Source organism: Pristis pectinata, chromosome 1, assembly GCF_009764475.1.
Source record: "Pristis pectinata isolate sPriPec2 chromosome 1, sPriPec2.1.pri, whole genome shotgun sequence".
NCBI lineage: Eukaryota > Metazoa > Chordata > Chondrichthyes > Rhinopristiformes > Pristidae > Pristis > Pristis pectinata.
In genome coordinates, this window is record NC_067405.1 from 29685862 (window position 1) to 29701246 (window position 15385).

Consider the following 15385-nt stretch of genomic DNA (forward strand, 5'->3'; position numbering starts at 1 on the left):
GTGTTAAAAAACTTGCCCCACACATCTTTGAACTTACCCCTTCTCACCTTAAATGTGTACCCTCTAGTATTAGACACATTGACCCTTGGAAGAAGATACCAGCTGTCTACTCTATGCCTCTATCAGGTCTCCCTTCAGCCTCCACCGCTCCAAGGAAAACGACCCAAGTTTGTCCAACTTCTCCTTATAGCACATGCCCTCTAATCCAGGTATCATCCTGGCTTACCTCGTTATTCCTTTTTTTGTTGTACTATTTATTTATTTTTGTAATTTATTGTAATTTTATACCTTTGCACTGTACTGCTGCCACAAAACAACAAACTTCATATCATGTAAGTCTGTGATAATAAATCTGATTCTGATCCTGAACCTCTTCTGCACCCTCTCCAAAGCCTCCACAACCTTCCTATAATGGGGCGATCAGAACTGAATGCAATACTCCAGATGCAGCCAAAAGAGAGTTTTATAAAGCTGCAACATAACTTCCTGATTCTTGACTTCAGCGCCTCAACTAATAAAGGCAAGCATGCCACACGCCTTCTTTATCACCCTATCAACCTGTGCAGCTACTTTCAGGGAACTATCGACTTGGCCCCAAGAACCCTCTGTACATCAACGCTGTTAAGTGTCTTGCCATTAACAGTGTGCTGTCCCTTTGATCTCCCAAAGTGTAACACCTCACATTTGGCCAACTATAAATCTGAATCCTTGAACTCAGCACCAGGCAGCACATTTTCAGTGCCCTTTCTGTAATATCCAGGACCCTGGACCTCAGCCACTACTGGCATTTTCAAGAGGAGCCCTGGATTTGAGACAAACGTTGTTAATCCCTGCTGCAGCAGCTATCCAGCACACTCAATAACTGTCTTTCAACAGCAAGACAGTTTTGTATGATGTGTCACAACTAAAATGTTTTGGCTGGCCTCCACGAATATTTAGTTCCTGGAGAGTAGGAAAACCTCATTATGGTGAACTTTCCTTGGGGTTCCTTGAAAGAGTGTTCATTAATCAACCTTCTGTCTACGGCTCTACAGGAAGTGAGTTTGGTTTGTGTTAGTCCAGATCCAATTGACCATTGACCCATTGCTTTTAATCTCTCATAATTCCTCTATATTTCCTCTGGACATGAAAGGAAGCCTTTTAGCTCATCAGATCTATGCCTGCTCACAGTACATTTCCATCATCCTGCTGAAATCCCTCTCTCCTATTCTCTCTCACATGCTGATTATCTCCATCTGATTCCCCTACCACCCACCTACACCAGGGGAAAGTTACAGTCGCCAACTAACCTACCAGCCATTATGCCTTTTGGATGTGGGAGAAAACAAAGCACCCAGGGGAAACTCAAAATCACAAGTAGAATGTGCAGACTCCAGACATTGGAGCTCAGGTTTGAGTTCAGGCTGCAGGAGTTCGACTCGCCGCACCACATGACAGCTTTTAACATGAAATTGGCAAGCTCAGCAAAATGTTCACAAGGTAGCTTTTGTGAGATATGGAAGACTAATATTAAGTCGGGCGTAAATGAGGTTGATATTTCTGGATTACATTATGTGGTTAAACAGAGATACTCTTAAACTGTGGCTGTCGGTGCTTGGTGTCAAGACTGTTGAATGGTTCCCTTATACGATGAGATGCACTCTTGACCTCACAATCTACCTCGTTTGATCTTGCATCTTATTGTCTACCTGCAATGCACTTCCCTGTAGCTGTGACACTTTACTCTGTATTCCGTTATTGTTTCTACCCTGAACTACCTCAATGCACTGTGTAATGAATTGATCTGTACGAACGGTATGCAAGTCAAGTTTTTCACTGTAATAAACCAATGCCAATAAACCAATGATATCAATCCTGGGCCCCAAAATGGCAATAGGTAAAGTCTGTTGATGTCACAGAATTATTCTGGTCAACAAAAAGGGTAGATGAGAATCATTAATAAGTGTGAAGTATAAATCTATCTATTCCTTTATACATTCCAATCAAGGTGATCTTCTCCAATTTATAATTGCAGTAAAACTCTGATAAACCACTATCCGACCATTTGGAAATCCCGATAGTTCGGCAACTGGCTCATCAGATGATATTTTCACTATCAACTCACCTGGAGTTCAATTCCTGCACTCCCCCTCCACACTCTAGTCTGAGGTTTCCGCCCTCACTTCCTACTCATTGTGTGCCTAGTTCCTATGTTCCCCTAGCTGTCACTGGGACTCCACTTCCTTTCACTCACTGGGACTCCAGTCCCCGCACTCCCCTCCCACTCACCAGGTGGCTAGTTCCAGTGCTCCCCAATCACCTGCTGGGGTCTTGGTTCTCGCACCACCCATCTACCTGCTGGCACCCCGGTTCCTACATTCATCTGGTTCTGTCGGCTGCCCTCCCTTTAAACTTAATGGGTTCACTAAAAAGCTACTGTGTAGCTTTTAAAAATGTAAATTTGAAATGTATTGAAGTATTAATAATAGATCACCTGATAGTCTGGAAAATCTACCAGTCCAGTACCACCAAAGTCCCGAGCGTGTCAGATTAATGGAGTTTTCCTGTAATTGACATGTGGAAATTGTGAAAACAGAATTTTATATTCATGGGTTAAATTACATAGATTGAGAGCAAAAATAAGCACAAGTTTTCCAGATTTTTCCAATTATACAGTGAAGTTCCAAATATGGCAAAAAGAGGGACAACTTTTTCTACCACTGCCTTCTAATACTCCAGAAACACAGGCAAGTTCTTAAAATTCCTTATTTGCTTTCATACAATAACTACATCTAACATAGTAAAGCTTTGTAAGAGTAAGTTAGGTAACACTGTCTTAGGTTATAGTTGCTCAGAAGACATCTGAAGTTTCCAAGTACAAATGACTGGGGAAAAATAAAACAAGTAAATAAAATTAGAAAGCCTTACAGCCTGTTGATGCCTTAGCGATCTTTCTTTCTATTTTCTTTCATGTAATTATTGTATGTGTTTTAAAAACATAATGTGATTGTCCATAATGGATACTGTCCAGTACAATTGAGGTATTGTAGGTTCCTGTTAAAGACATGTCTGATTAAAAACATTTCTCATTCTGTTTTCTGTTCCCTTAAATAATCCCTACTGGGTCCATTGTTTGATTTTTTTTTTGCTTTGAGTCATGTTTTGAATCCCATGGAGCAAATTTTGGTTTCCTGATTTGATTATATTTTAATTTTATTTTTATCACTTGTAGCGTTATTAGCAAAGTGGCATTCATATGAGATTATTTACCAGAAAAGAAGGGAGGGTCCTCCTTCCTCGTCACATGATTAACTTTCCTGTTTTAGACGGGGCTCCGGGTTTGAGCGACTAGTTACTTGGCAGTGGATTAAAGAGAGATTCTGTCTCCATCATGATGTAGGTCAGATGCTTGCAAATGTGTGGCGAGAAAGAAAACTCCTTTCCACTAAAAGTGCAAAATACCACATGCTATAAAGCTGGAAGCAATCTGTCATACAAGAATGAAGGGGGAAGAAACTGTTGGTATAGCTTATCCCATATGTTCTGCATAGGATTGAAATTTATGAGTAACGAAGGCTCCATGTGGACTAATTCGGAGTTGCACAGTGTGAGACCAGTCTAATGCTCTTTTTTTTAAAAAAAGCAGATCAGTTCTTGTGCAGCTTTTGTAAGAAGTCACTTGTACCAGTCAGTGAGGGAGACTTCACTGACAATGTCTCAGAATCCATATAAGAAGGCAGTCTCACTGATGTTCCTTACAGAAGAACCTGAGTTTAGGCGGAAGCTGAGGGAGTCCATTTGCAGGTAGTAAGAAATTTCTAACAGTGACTTCAATAGTTATCTTTGTGAGAGAAAGGTATTCTAAATATGGGAAATGTTGTGTTAAGCTAATAGTTTGAAACACTGGCTATGTTTTTCTCAGACTTCTTTTTATTAAACGCTTTGTGTTTCTGTATTGAAATGCTGTTAGCATCCATAGAGTTTATTCTCAACATTTGGAACATTTTATCTTTACTAAGTTAAGAGTTCTCATAATTGTTCCTTCAGTAAAATTGAACAAGAGTTCACAATGAGAAAAAAAACAGCATATATAGATTGTATTTATGCTTGTGGAGGTATGCAAATGCAGCAGCTTACTAATTTGAAGGGAGCATTGAAAGCTGGTGCCAGGGAAATGTAATGAATGTGCTTTCTTTAATTAATGGTAAACATTGAATTTTATTACAGGTTTAACAGCAGCTTGTCCGAAAAGAAATGTTTGTCCTTCATGCTTGTGACTTTTAATTTGAACTTCCTGCTTTTGTGGGGAGCCAGGCTTCCTATGTCAAACATGTTTAGATTCAATTCTAATTTGTGTTTTGTTAAAGGTTACATGCCATTACAACAAAACGCATTGTAACAATGTGCTGTGCTTCATATATGTTTTATCCTTCTCATTCTGTTCAAAAGTCTTCAAAATAGTTGCCATGTTTATTCTCTGTTTCTACAGTAACTGAATGCAGGTGACTTGTGGTTATATAATGAAGTGGTGGTAGTTTGCAATCTAAAGTCATATTCCTGAAAATTAGGCTCGAGGCTTGGTTGGGTACTTTTGATAATTTATTTCAGAATTGTTATTGTTAGTTTTAAGGAAGTACTTAACAAATATCTTGTAACAAGCATGATTTTAATTTAAGAATCAAGCTCTCTATCATTCATTTTGTACTTTAGGCCATGCATAAGTGTGTTTGCAAATTCTGACTTCTTTTGTTAGTTCTGATTACCTTGACAATATTTGGATATGTACCTTGACACTTGCATTGGTCTGTGAACCAGCTACTTACAATGCCCACATATGTGCATGATTCGGAAGGAACCACTAGATAGCAATTAGGAGCAGGAATTTTTTTCTCATATATACATCTTCTAACTTAACGTTGCATTTATTAGAACCAACTGCCTTCAAGATTGAGATCAGCCAAAACTGCATGGTCTAGCCATTGAATTTCTGCTTGTTCTTTTAAAATGCATGCAGAAGCTTTTGAGCTTCAAGTACATACCTGAATTAGTGCATTCTTCTAGTTGTACAATGACTGTACTCAGATTTGTTCATGGACATGTTCTTGAAGACAGATGTACCAATGGGATGATATTACTATGCAACAAAGTTCATTAAAGCAGGGACATTGCAAAGTTTTGGCAGGGTAATACAATCCTTAGAAAACAAATATTAACAGTTTTGTTCTGTTTGAGGTGTTGGCTTATAAATTATAACTCACAGTTGAGTGGAGGATTGTCTTACACCAGTTTTTTTTGCTAAGGCTGCCAGGTGATGATCTTTTAACATGTGTAGTTCCCTGGATGTCCTAAGAGATGGAATAGAGAAGAGTTGCATTTTGGCCTTTGCTCTGTGATTTCATGACATTGTGGATGGTGGAGATCAAGGAGGAAAGGAGTTTGGGATCAGGAAAGAGAGGAAGGTGGCGGGAGTATTGGGGACAATGAGAGGAACCTGTTGAGAGCAATTGAATAATGGGGCTTGTTAGTGGAGATGATTGATGGGTGTGCATTGGTGGAGGAAAGGTTCAGGGAAAGGGTCATGGGGAGAGTTGTGGGACAAAGTGATATTAGAGAGATTTGAGGAGAGGATCAGAAGCAGGGGGTGAGAGACGAGAGTATTGTTGGCAGGACAATTGGGAAGGCCAATGAACGTTGGCAGCAAAGTGGGTCAGAGTCATAAGCATCATCACTAGTAAAGGGAAATTAAATCAGCTGCCTGGAAGAAATGGGGTAGCTGAATCTCTCTAGAAGTGACTAGGGAATATTGGAATGTCCATATAACAATGAAGCAGGTCTTACTTCTTCAGTTAATGCCTGCTTCATTGTGCCAGGTCTGTGCTATTCACAGTCCCATCTATGCAGTACAGTGATGTCAAATGAATGTTGCACACATATGTCATTACACATGCCCAGCAGCCTATGTGCAAGGCGTTCATCACAGCCATGGAGGCTCCCCAGTTACTTAACAGAAGTGTTTCCTTTCAAAAAGTTTTTGTGTAGGGCCTGAAAATTTGAAACCAAAAACTTGCCTGTTTAATTATTTCTCTCTTTTAAAAGCTAATTGTTTCTCTTTTTATTGCGAGTTTTTTTCATTTCACTTTTCTCTGTGCATGACAAGAGCATACCAGTGAAAAGCTAAATCTTCCAAATCTCCACTTGTTGCTGGCTATGTCTCATTTTACTTTTGACTCACTTCCCTCATTGAACCAACTTCTATTTTACTCACCTTATACATTTCATTCATTTGGTTTAGCTAGTCATGGCTGCTGCTGACGTTGAGCCAACACCTGGTCACCAGTTCTTCCAGCTGGTCTTTACTAATGATCTCATTAGCTGTTTTTATTTTGGGGGTTTTCACTACTATAATCAGGATTCACATGGCCAGTTCACTAAAAATAAACTCACTAGAATCGCTCAAGTCAGCTGACCTTTATTTTCACAGAGGCCTCCTTGACAGTCATCCTTAGTTACTCTGGCAAGCTTATCTTGGGAGCTGCTGCAGGCCAAATAGGATCAAAGATTAAAAAGTTGGCACCCAGAGAAATGCACAAAACCAATATAGAAACCACTTGTGTGCGGATGGTAGTTTTCTCCCCCAATTTGTCTGAAGACCTCAGTCTGAATTTCCACAGTTTTATAACCTCAAACCTGAGCTTATTCATTGACTTGTGAACAAACATGCTCCCTTAGTGGTTCCTCAGTTATGATTTTTTTTAACATTTGGTGGTGCCTTTTCTCAAAGCCCCTGTTGCTGATGGATATTTTGGTTCCTCCGAGAAGTTGACCATAAAACATCAGCTGGGGCAAACATTTGGAGAAAAATCCAGTCAGAACAAATGCATATTTATACTGGTCCCCAATCATATGATCTGATCATTAATTGATGCAATATTAGGTAGTCAATGCTCCTTATCTAGATTTTTCAGAGCATTATGTTTAATCCTTACTTTAAGTTGAAAGATTAAGTTTTGAATAAAAAGAAATCAAGATTAGAAACTCCCCTTAAAAAATTTAAGGTTAAGCAAATTAAAGATTATAGACTATGATAAAAAAAGGTCAGAGGGTGTTTTATTCTTCGAGTTGTGTAGAAATGCAGCTATTCCCTTAGATTTATATCTCTGCCACAAAGTCCCTCCTCCCTCATAAGCAACTATTTTGAAGCATGCCATGCAGTAATTCATTGTAGTGATGTTGATTGAAGCTGACAGTTCCTGGGACAAAATGATTCAGGAGTAGCATTCACAAGAATGCATCAATTAAAATAAAGATATGAACTACCAGCCAATTCTTTTATATTTTGCAAGTGTGTGTTTTAAAATATGGTGAAACAGTCCTGTATTGACAGACAATGTCATGAGAGTTTTTCATGTTTTAATAATATACCAGGTCTGTTGTGAGCTTAATCAATTACTATTTTATCAATATTTCAGAATAGCTGTATTTTATTTGATACAGGCTGGGACGTTTTAGTTCTAGTTTCCACATGATCAGAGATGTGTTTTTGCAATTATCTGTAGAAAAAAAATCAAATGTATTTGAGTTTTTCAAATAGATTTAAACTTTTTACAGCTATTTTACAGAAATGAAATATCTTGTCACTTTTTACTTTTTACTATTCTTAAGTTTCATGTATATCACACAGCACACGAGTAATGGTTTTCAGGCAGCACAGAAGCTCTTGAAGTAAGTGTGAAGTGAGTGGAGTGGCTGCTGGACAGCATGGGCTCCAGTTATTTTGAGGGTCAAGCTTCAGTTGCTTGCTGGCAATGAGTTGTGGGCAGTAAGGTTGGAGGTGGGGGAGGGGAAAGCTTTCTTGACCATTTTATGAGTGCTCCCTGTGATCCTTTTAAGGACCTGACCTGGACTTTAGGAACCTGGTCTAGCTGAGCAGAATGTGCATTTCACATGTTCCTTCCTTTTCTAGCAGAAAATTGTAATTGAAAATTTGCAACCAGAGTAAAACCATGAACATTGCTGACTAGAAGTGGTGTGGGACTCCCCTCATCACATTGACAGCAGGGTTTTGAAGAGGAGGCCAACCACAGCCCTCTGAGGGAATGGGAGGTAACTACTGAACTTGCTTATGATGCTTCCACTCAAAGAATGAATTGCGAATTAACTGGGCAGTTGCCAACATAATGCATTGGGTTTCCCATACTTGTCTTTAACATCCAACTTACTCTCTGGTCCAAGGATTTACTTAAGAATGTTACTGGACAATTTTTTTTATCACTAAGATAAGATAAGATATCTTTATTAGTCACATGTACATTGAAACACACAGTAAAATAAAACTTTTGCATAGTGTTCTGGAGGCAGCTCGCAAGTGTCGCCACACTTCCGGTGCCAACATAGCATGCCCACAGCTTCCTAACCTGTACGTCTTTGGAATGTGGGAGGAAACGGAGCACCCAGAGGAAACCCACGCAGACACGGGGAGAACGTACAAACTCCTTACAGAAAGTGGCTGGAATTGAACCCGGGTCACTGGTGCTGTAAAGCGTTACGCTAACTGCTACACTACCATGCCTGCCCAAAAAAAAGAGAGTAGGGGAAACAGAATAGGAGGAAATTCAGAGCAACCAAAATATTGCTGTCTGCTGATAATAAAAATTGAATTTCAGATCAATTGCTCCCTACCTTTCTCTCGGCACCATTCTACCTGATTTATTTAAGCTCGTGCAATCCAACTGAATGTCCATTTGAAGCACCGATGCCTTTTTTAAAAATTGCATGAAAGTCATTCACACAATTCTAAACAAAGTGTAGTTGAATATCAAATTAACCAGGAATAGAGCAATTTGCACTCATTTTTGGGTACCTAAGTGCGCATCGGGAAACTTACCTCCTCATTTTCCAGCAGGATTTTCATTCTCCCAAACTATACTTCCCCACTGTAAACCTACCCCAAGCAAAATGGTGTCAACATTAGTACAGCAAGAAAAATAGTTCTGTGCAGCAAGTGCTTTCAACTTCATTTGTCTGAGAAGTGGTTGTTTTTACTCACCCTTAAAACAATCAGGTCTTACTAATACCATTCCCTTGGAAACAGTGCTATCTAAAGGACCAACACTTAAAATTCATTCTTTGTCCTAACTGAGGTCAGTGACCTCCTACAACTATAAATATAAACTCGTGTGTCTGGACTGCTCTGCTCACATGCACTCAGCTTCCTGATGCAGGATCATTTCAAGCTGCAGCTGCTGGTTTCTGCCTCATCTCATAGGTTGCTGCTCGCTACTGTATTAGGCAGGTCATAATCATAATCAAAAAGAGGAGATCACATCCAGTTTTCCTACAGCTCACAGGAACAGGCAGAGCTGACTTTGCAGACTTCCCCCAAAGTGTGCTCGCATCCTTACAGAGACCTCCCTGGCAACCTTCACTTAGGAATGCTTAACTTCCAAGAGATGATTCAATAGATGAAAAACACTATGATGCTGGAGGAACTCAGCAGGCCAGGCATCCATGGAGAAAAGCAGGCGGTCAATATTTTGAGTCAGGACCCTTCTTCAGGACTGAAGATAGGAAAAGGGGAAGCCCGATATATAGGAGGGAAAAGCAGAGTAGTGATAGGTGGATAAAAGAGGGGAGGCAGGGTGGGCACGAGATGGTGATAGGTGCTCGAGGTAAGGGATAGTGATAGGCAGGTGTGGGGGAGGAGGGGAGAGCAAATCACCAGTGGATGAGTCAAAGGTAAGGTAAGGGGAAAAAAAGGCAGAAAAAAGAGATATAGGCTAGGAAAGGGAAGAAGAGAAGCATGGTGGGGGGGTGTTTGTGGGGAAGGGGGGTGGGGATTACTTAAAGTGGGAGAATTCATGCCGATAGGCTGCAAGGTTCCAAGACGGAAAATGAGGAGCTGTTCCTCCAGTTTGCGCTTGGAATTCTGGCAGTGGAGGAGGCCGACGGCTGACATTATCAGTGATAATATGGGAGGGGTAATTGAAGTGACTGGCAACAGGGAGGTGTAGATGCTGCCTGGCCTGCTGAGTTCCTCCAGCATCATAGTGTTTTTCATCTAGATTCCAGCATCTGCAGTCCTTTGTTCCTCTATGAGTCAATAGGTTCTTGAAAAGGAAACTTTTCCAGGGAAATGGGGGATGAGCAAAGGTGGGAGAGGGGGTCGGGCGGGGTGGGGTTGTTGAACTAATTGTATAACTCTTTCAAAGAGCAGGTACAGGTATGATGGGCTGAATAGCCTCCTTCTGTATTATTTGATTCAGTGATAATAGAAAATACATACAAGCATTTCCTGTAGAGAACATTATCCTTGTTTAACAAGGTCTTCCTTAATGCGCTCAATATTAAAACAGAGTTCATATTTATTTTCCATTCCATGATATTTGTAAAATGCTGCTCTGCTCCTTTGTAGTCCTTTGCCTAATGGTTAATGATATAATGTGTTCATCCCCTCTAACCATTAAACTGAGTATATACTAATATACTGATTTATAATAAATTTTAGGACAAAAATAGATTGTGTTCCTCCAGCCATTTTCATATGTGTGAGTTTTGAGTTGCTAACTATACTTGACACATTTTGCCTTCAAGGCTCCTCGTACCTCTTCCGCACAATCAAAACCCACAAATGAACTTGCTGGATTTATGAAATCTGACAGAACGATAAGTTGTCCATGTTTGCAAATGACAACATCTGAAAGACATGGATCATTTATTATTTCAGTCACTGTTTCCAATCTATGATCACCTCTAAATTCTTGTACCTTTAGGCCGGTTTGTTTACACTGTAGAGAAGAAATTTTAGGAAAAATTCTCAATAATTATCATTAACAAAGGTATATTTGAAAAACTAAAGTCTTTGAAAATGTGGTGGGAAAAGTCTGCACTTTTGTAGCTCTAACCCTGGCCTACTTTCTAGGGTCAGGGTCATTTATATATTTTTGGCAGATACTTTCTCTATTTACAGTGTATCTGGTATGTTACCAATTGGTTGGGTATGTAATGAAGGGTAGGAAGGGAGGAAGATGAAAATGATTGCATTGCCTACTGAAATATACATCAGAATTTGTTCATTTGTCTACTGCAGGGAATCCAGAATACCTGAACATTTCTCTAGTCACAGGCATCAGTGATAATTGGTGCTTGCAAATCTGTGGCATGTTATACTCATATCTTTCTTCTTCATACAAAAAGTTTTATGGGGACATCATTCTAACAGGGTTAGAATGAACAGCTCCTGTCAGAAATTCTGCCTTAATTACCTTGATTACAGTATCTCATCATGATTTCATTGAAAGGTTCAGTAACACTCTAACTTTGCTTATAGATATCTTTGCTTAAATACTATCTTTACTTCTATGATTGAGAGCTTCAAGTTCCTAGCTTCAAGTTCCTAGGAGTACACATCACCAATAGCCTGTCCTGGTCCAACCACATAGAAGTCATGGCGAAGTAAGCCTATCAATGCATCTATTTCCTCAGGAGGCTAAAGAAATTTGACATGTCCCCATTAACCCTCACCAATTTTTACAAATGCACCATAGAAAACATCCTATCCAGATGCATCACGGCTTGGTTTGGCAACTGCTCTATCCAAGACCGCAAGAAACTTCAGAGAATTGTGGACACAGGTCAGCATATGCTGGAAACCAGCCTCCCCTCCATGGACCCTGTCTAAACTTCTTGCTGCCTCGGTAAAGCAGCCAACATAATCAAAGACCCCTCCCACCTTGGACATTCTCTCTTCTCCCCATTCCCATCAGGCAGAAGATACAAAAGCCTGAAAGCAAATACCACCAGGCTCAAGGACAGCTTCTACCTTGCTATTATAAGACTATTGAGCAGACACCTTCTATGATAAGATGGACTCTTGACCCTACAATCTACCTTGACACATCTTGCAGCTTATTGTCTGCCTGCACTGCACTTTCTCTGTAACTGTAACACTATATTCTGCATTGTATTATTGCTTTTACCTTGTACTACCTTGATGTGTTGTGATGAAATGATCTGTATGGATGGCATGCAAAAGAAAGCTTTTCACTGTTCCTCGGTCCATGTGACAATAATAAACCAATTTACCGATTTAGAGTTACAGACCATGGAAATGGGCCCTTCGCTTCACCTTGTCTCTCCAGCGACCAACACCTAGTCCTGTTTCTAACAATTGGCCAAAAGCTGTCTTCTCCTCACCTGAAACCTCTCCCCTCTGGTTAGGCACCTCAATATCTACCTTATCTAGTAACACCGATCCTTAAAACAATTTTTCCATGAATAGAACATACACAATTTGCTCAACATTGGATGCTTTTCACCTTGTTAAAGAATTACAAAGTAACATTTGTGTGATCTGAGCAAATAGAAGTTTCCGTGCTAACTTTTAATTGAGGCAGCTGAGAAACGGAAATGTAGAGTAAAAGGCAATGAGATGTAAATTGCACCATGTGATCTGGGGTGAAGCAAACAATTGAGTAATTACTTGGAGCATGTTATTTCAAGTAGTCATAAGATTTTAATTGTTAATTGTCAAAAATAATTTCAACATCATGGGGGTAACTGCACTTTGAAAAGACTTATGTCATCAAGAATGACATAATGGGAATAGCCATTTAAGAAAGAACTATTCATTCTTTGAAGCAATTCAGGTAGACTTCCCATTTTAATTATATGCTTATTGCAGTATGAAGAGGATATCACCAATTTTTAATATCATTTTGCTGGAGTCATTTTTGGAGAACTTGGTCTAATTTACAGAGGAAACAATTAATTTACTGAATATTAAGTACTTAAGAAGAACAGTGTATAAACAAAATAAAACATATTGACTGTGATTTTACATCAAAGTTCCAGCAGTGCCATTAGAACTCCAGGCACTCCTCGGTGTAAGTGTCAGCAAGTTTGAGTTCTTGCATGTGCATAGATGTGAAAGTTCTGAACACTTTGGCAACCATTTACCCATGTTTTCCTGACATGATCAGCTACTGAGCAGCTCATGAAGTCCAGAATATAAGAAAGAAAAAAGCTGAGAACGGCCAGCAGGTCTGTGGAAGGAGTAATAGAGTTAAAGCTTCAGGGTGAATTTTCATGGAGTGCGGAGGTGCAGCCAACCCCAACCCACCCATCAGAGAACCAGTGTCAGGTTAGATCTGGCTACTAGGGAGTTAGGCCAAGCTTTATTTGGTTTACATTTTTTGAATTGTTGTAAGTTTTAATGGCTTTTAAATATTAATGTACCTTAATCTCTTAATTTTTAATATGTTTAATAATTTTCAAGTTGTGAATGTCAGTTATGTTTTGACAGCTGACTTAAGCAGTTGTCCGTAGTTGCAGTGGTTTTACGGGTGGGGCTTGTTTCAGTCTTCCCTCGTGTGACATGGTTGTATTACTGAGTGCCCTGTTGCATGTCAGGACCTTGGTGCTAGGTTTAGAACCAGCATTGCCCAGTGAGTTCACGTTGGGAGATGTGTATGAGGTAAGTATGATCTCTCTTAGGTCATTGGCAAGCACAGTCATCTCACCACTGACTGCACATTTGGACCCTTTTCAATAATGTGCTAATAGAAGCCTGGCAAGACTATATTGGCTGCTTTAGTGGATTTCTGGAGGAGTTTTCACCCAGGCTGAAACCTAGTGAGGGATCAGGAACTCTGATGCATTCACACAAAAAATTTGGTTACTGGTGCATTTTTGGTTCTACATGAAACCTGGTAGTGGTAGCCTTTTCATTAGTTCACCAGCCATTAATTGCACTAACTAAATTCAATTTTAAATACTCTCTACCAGCACCAGTCATACAGTAAAATGCAGATGTGTTTACCATCCAGTACTGCTAAGCTGGTAAAGACAGATAATGTCACATGCACATCAGAATGTTACAAAAACGTATATATAACTCAAAGCAAAATATTTGTTCTGAGCATTTTAAGTAATACCATGTTAAGTTTTGTGATAGGAAGTAATGTCTCAAATAAAGAGAGATTAATAGTTGGAACGCAGCACCCATGGAGAATGCTGCCTGACTTGCTGAGTTCCTCCGGCATCATAGTGTTTTTCATCTAGATTCCAGCATCTGCAGTCCTTTGTTTCTCTTAATAGTTGGAATGAGCTTCTGGATTAAGAAGTGTAGACAAAAATTCTAAAGCCAATTAGATGGAGATATTATTTATGAGAAAACAATAAACAAACTGAAATGAATGTCTAATCATTCCATGCTCTGAATTGCATCAAATTTAATTAATACAATAATGAAGTCTTATGAAAGTGCTTGCACTCCTGAGTCAGATGTTTGTGGGTCCAAACCCCTCTATAGACTTGTGAACATAATTTAAGATGAAACATCACTGTAGGAAATCTGGAACTGGAAGGAATATAAAGGGAGAATGCCTTTGGGATGATCTATTTGGGTCACTAAGGTAAAGATAAGGATCTACAGTACATGACAAAGAAGATACAGGAATTCTCCCAATATTCTGGCCCAAGTTCTTTCCAATAATAGATTTGCTATGTCTTCATTCCTTCGCTGTTTGTTGGATATTTTTGTACTCAAATCGGTTGCTGTGAAGCTAACAACAAAGATTACTTTTTAAATGTAAGCTATTGGCAGAGAAGTTCTGCAAATATGATAAGCTCACATGATTTCAAGATCTGTTTTTCTTGGAGGAACCACTGGATTTTCATGAGACATTTAAGAATTTATTATACAGATATGTGCTCATGGGATTTAAGCTACCTTATCAGTTTGCATTGAGCATTGGCTCATGGACAGAAAAAAAAGTAAGGAAGGCGATTTTAATGTTGGCAGGTTGTAACTATTAGCATAGTTATGAATCAGTGCTTGGGCCTCAGCTACATGCAATCTATATCAATAACCCAGATAAAGGGATGAAATGTATTCAGGTTCTGAAGTGATATAGTGCTAAGTACAAAGTGAACTGTAAAGAGGCTGCAAAGATACAGACATGTTAATCCAAAGCTCAAGAAGCTGTGAGACAAAGTATAATTTTGGGAAATATGAAATTATCTACTTTGGTAAGAGCATTAGAAAAATAAGAATTTAAAAGATTAGAGGCTAATAAATGTTGGATTTTCGTATGTTTGTACATGAATTACAGAAAGTTAACATGTAGGTAGGAATTAGGAAGTTCAAGCACTTATAACAAGGAGGTTGTAGCATAGGAGTTTAAAAGTCTTGCTGCACTTAAACGTGGCTTTGTTGAGATTATACCTGCACAATCATATTCCATTTTATGTCTTTAGGAAGGATATATTTATCTTAGTGGAGATGCATTGTAGGTTTACTAGATTGATTCATGACACGTGAGAGTTATTGAATGAGTGGATACTGAGTAAAAGGGCCTGTATTCTTTAGAGTTTAGAATTCTCTACTCCAGGTAGTGATGGATATTCA

At 39.3% G+C, this 15385-nt stretch overlaps 1 protein-coding gene across 4 annotated transcripts in view; it reads left to right on the forward strand.

Moving 5' to 3' along the window:
* The window catches only part of nckap5l (NCK-associated protein 5-like), a 368519-nt gene that overhangs the window by 100990 nt on the left and 252144 nt on the right, over nucleotides 1–15385 (forward strand). The window contains exon 1 of one of the 4 annotated variants that reach the window (XM_052033014.1): nucleotides 3625–3783. The exons of the other annotated variants lie outside the window; for them this stretch is intronic. Within the exon in view, the coding sequence (XP_051888974.1) occupies nucleotides 3692–3783 (92 nt within the window). The 5' untranslated portion in view covers nucleotides 3625–3691. Of the gene's footprint in view, nucleotides 1–3624; nucleotides 3784–15385 lie in introns of those variants that run through there. 4 annotated transcript variants of the gene reach the window in all.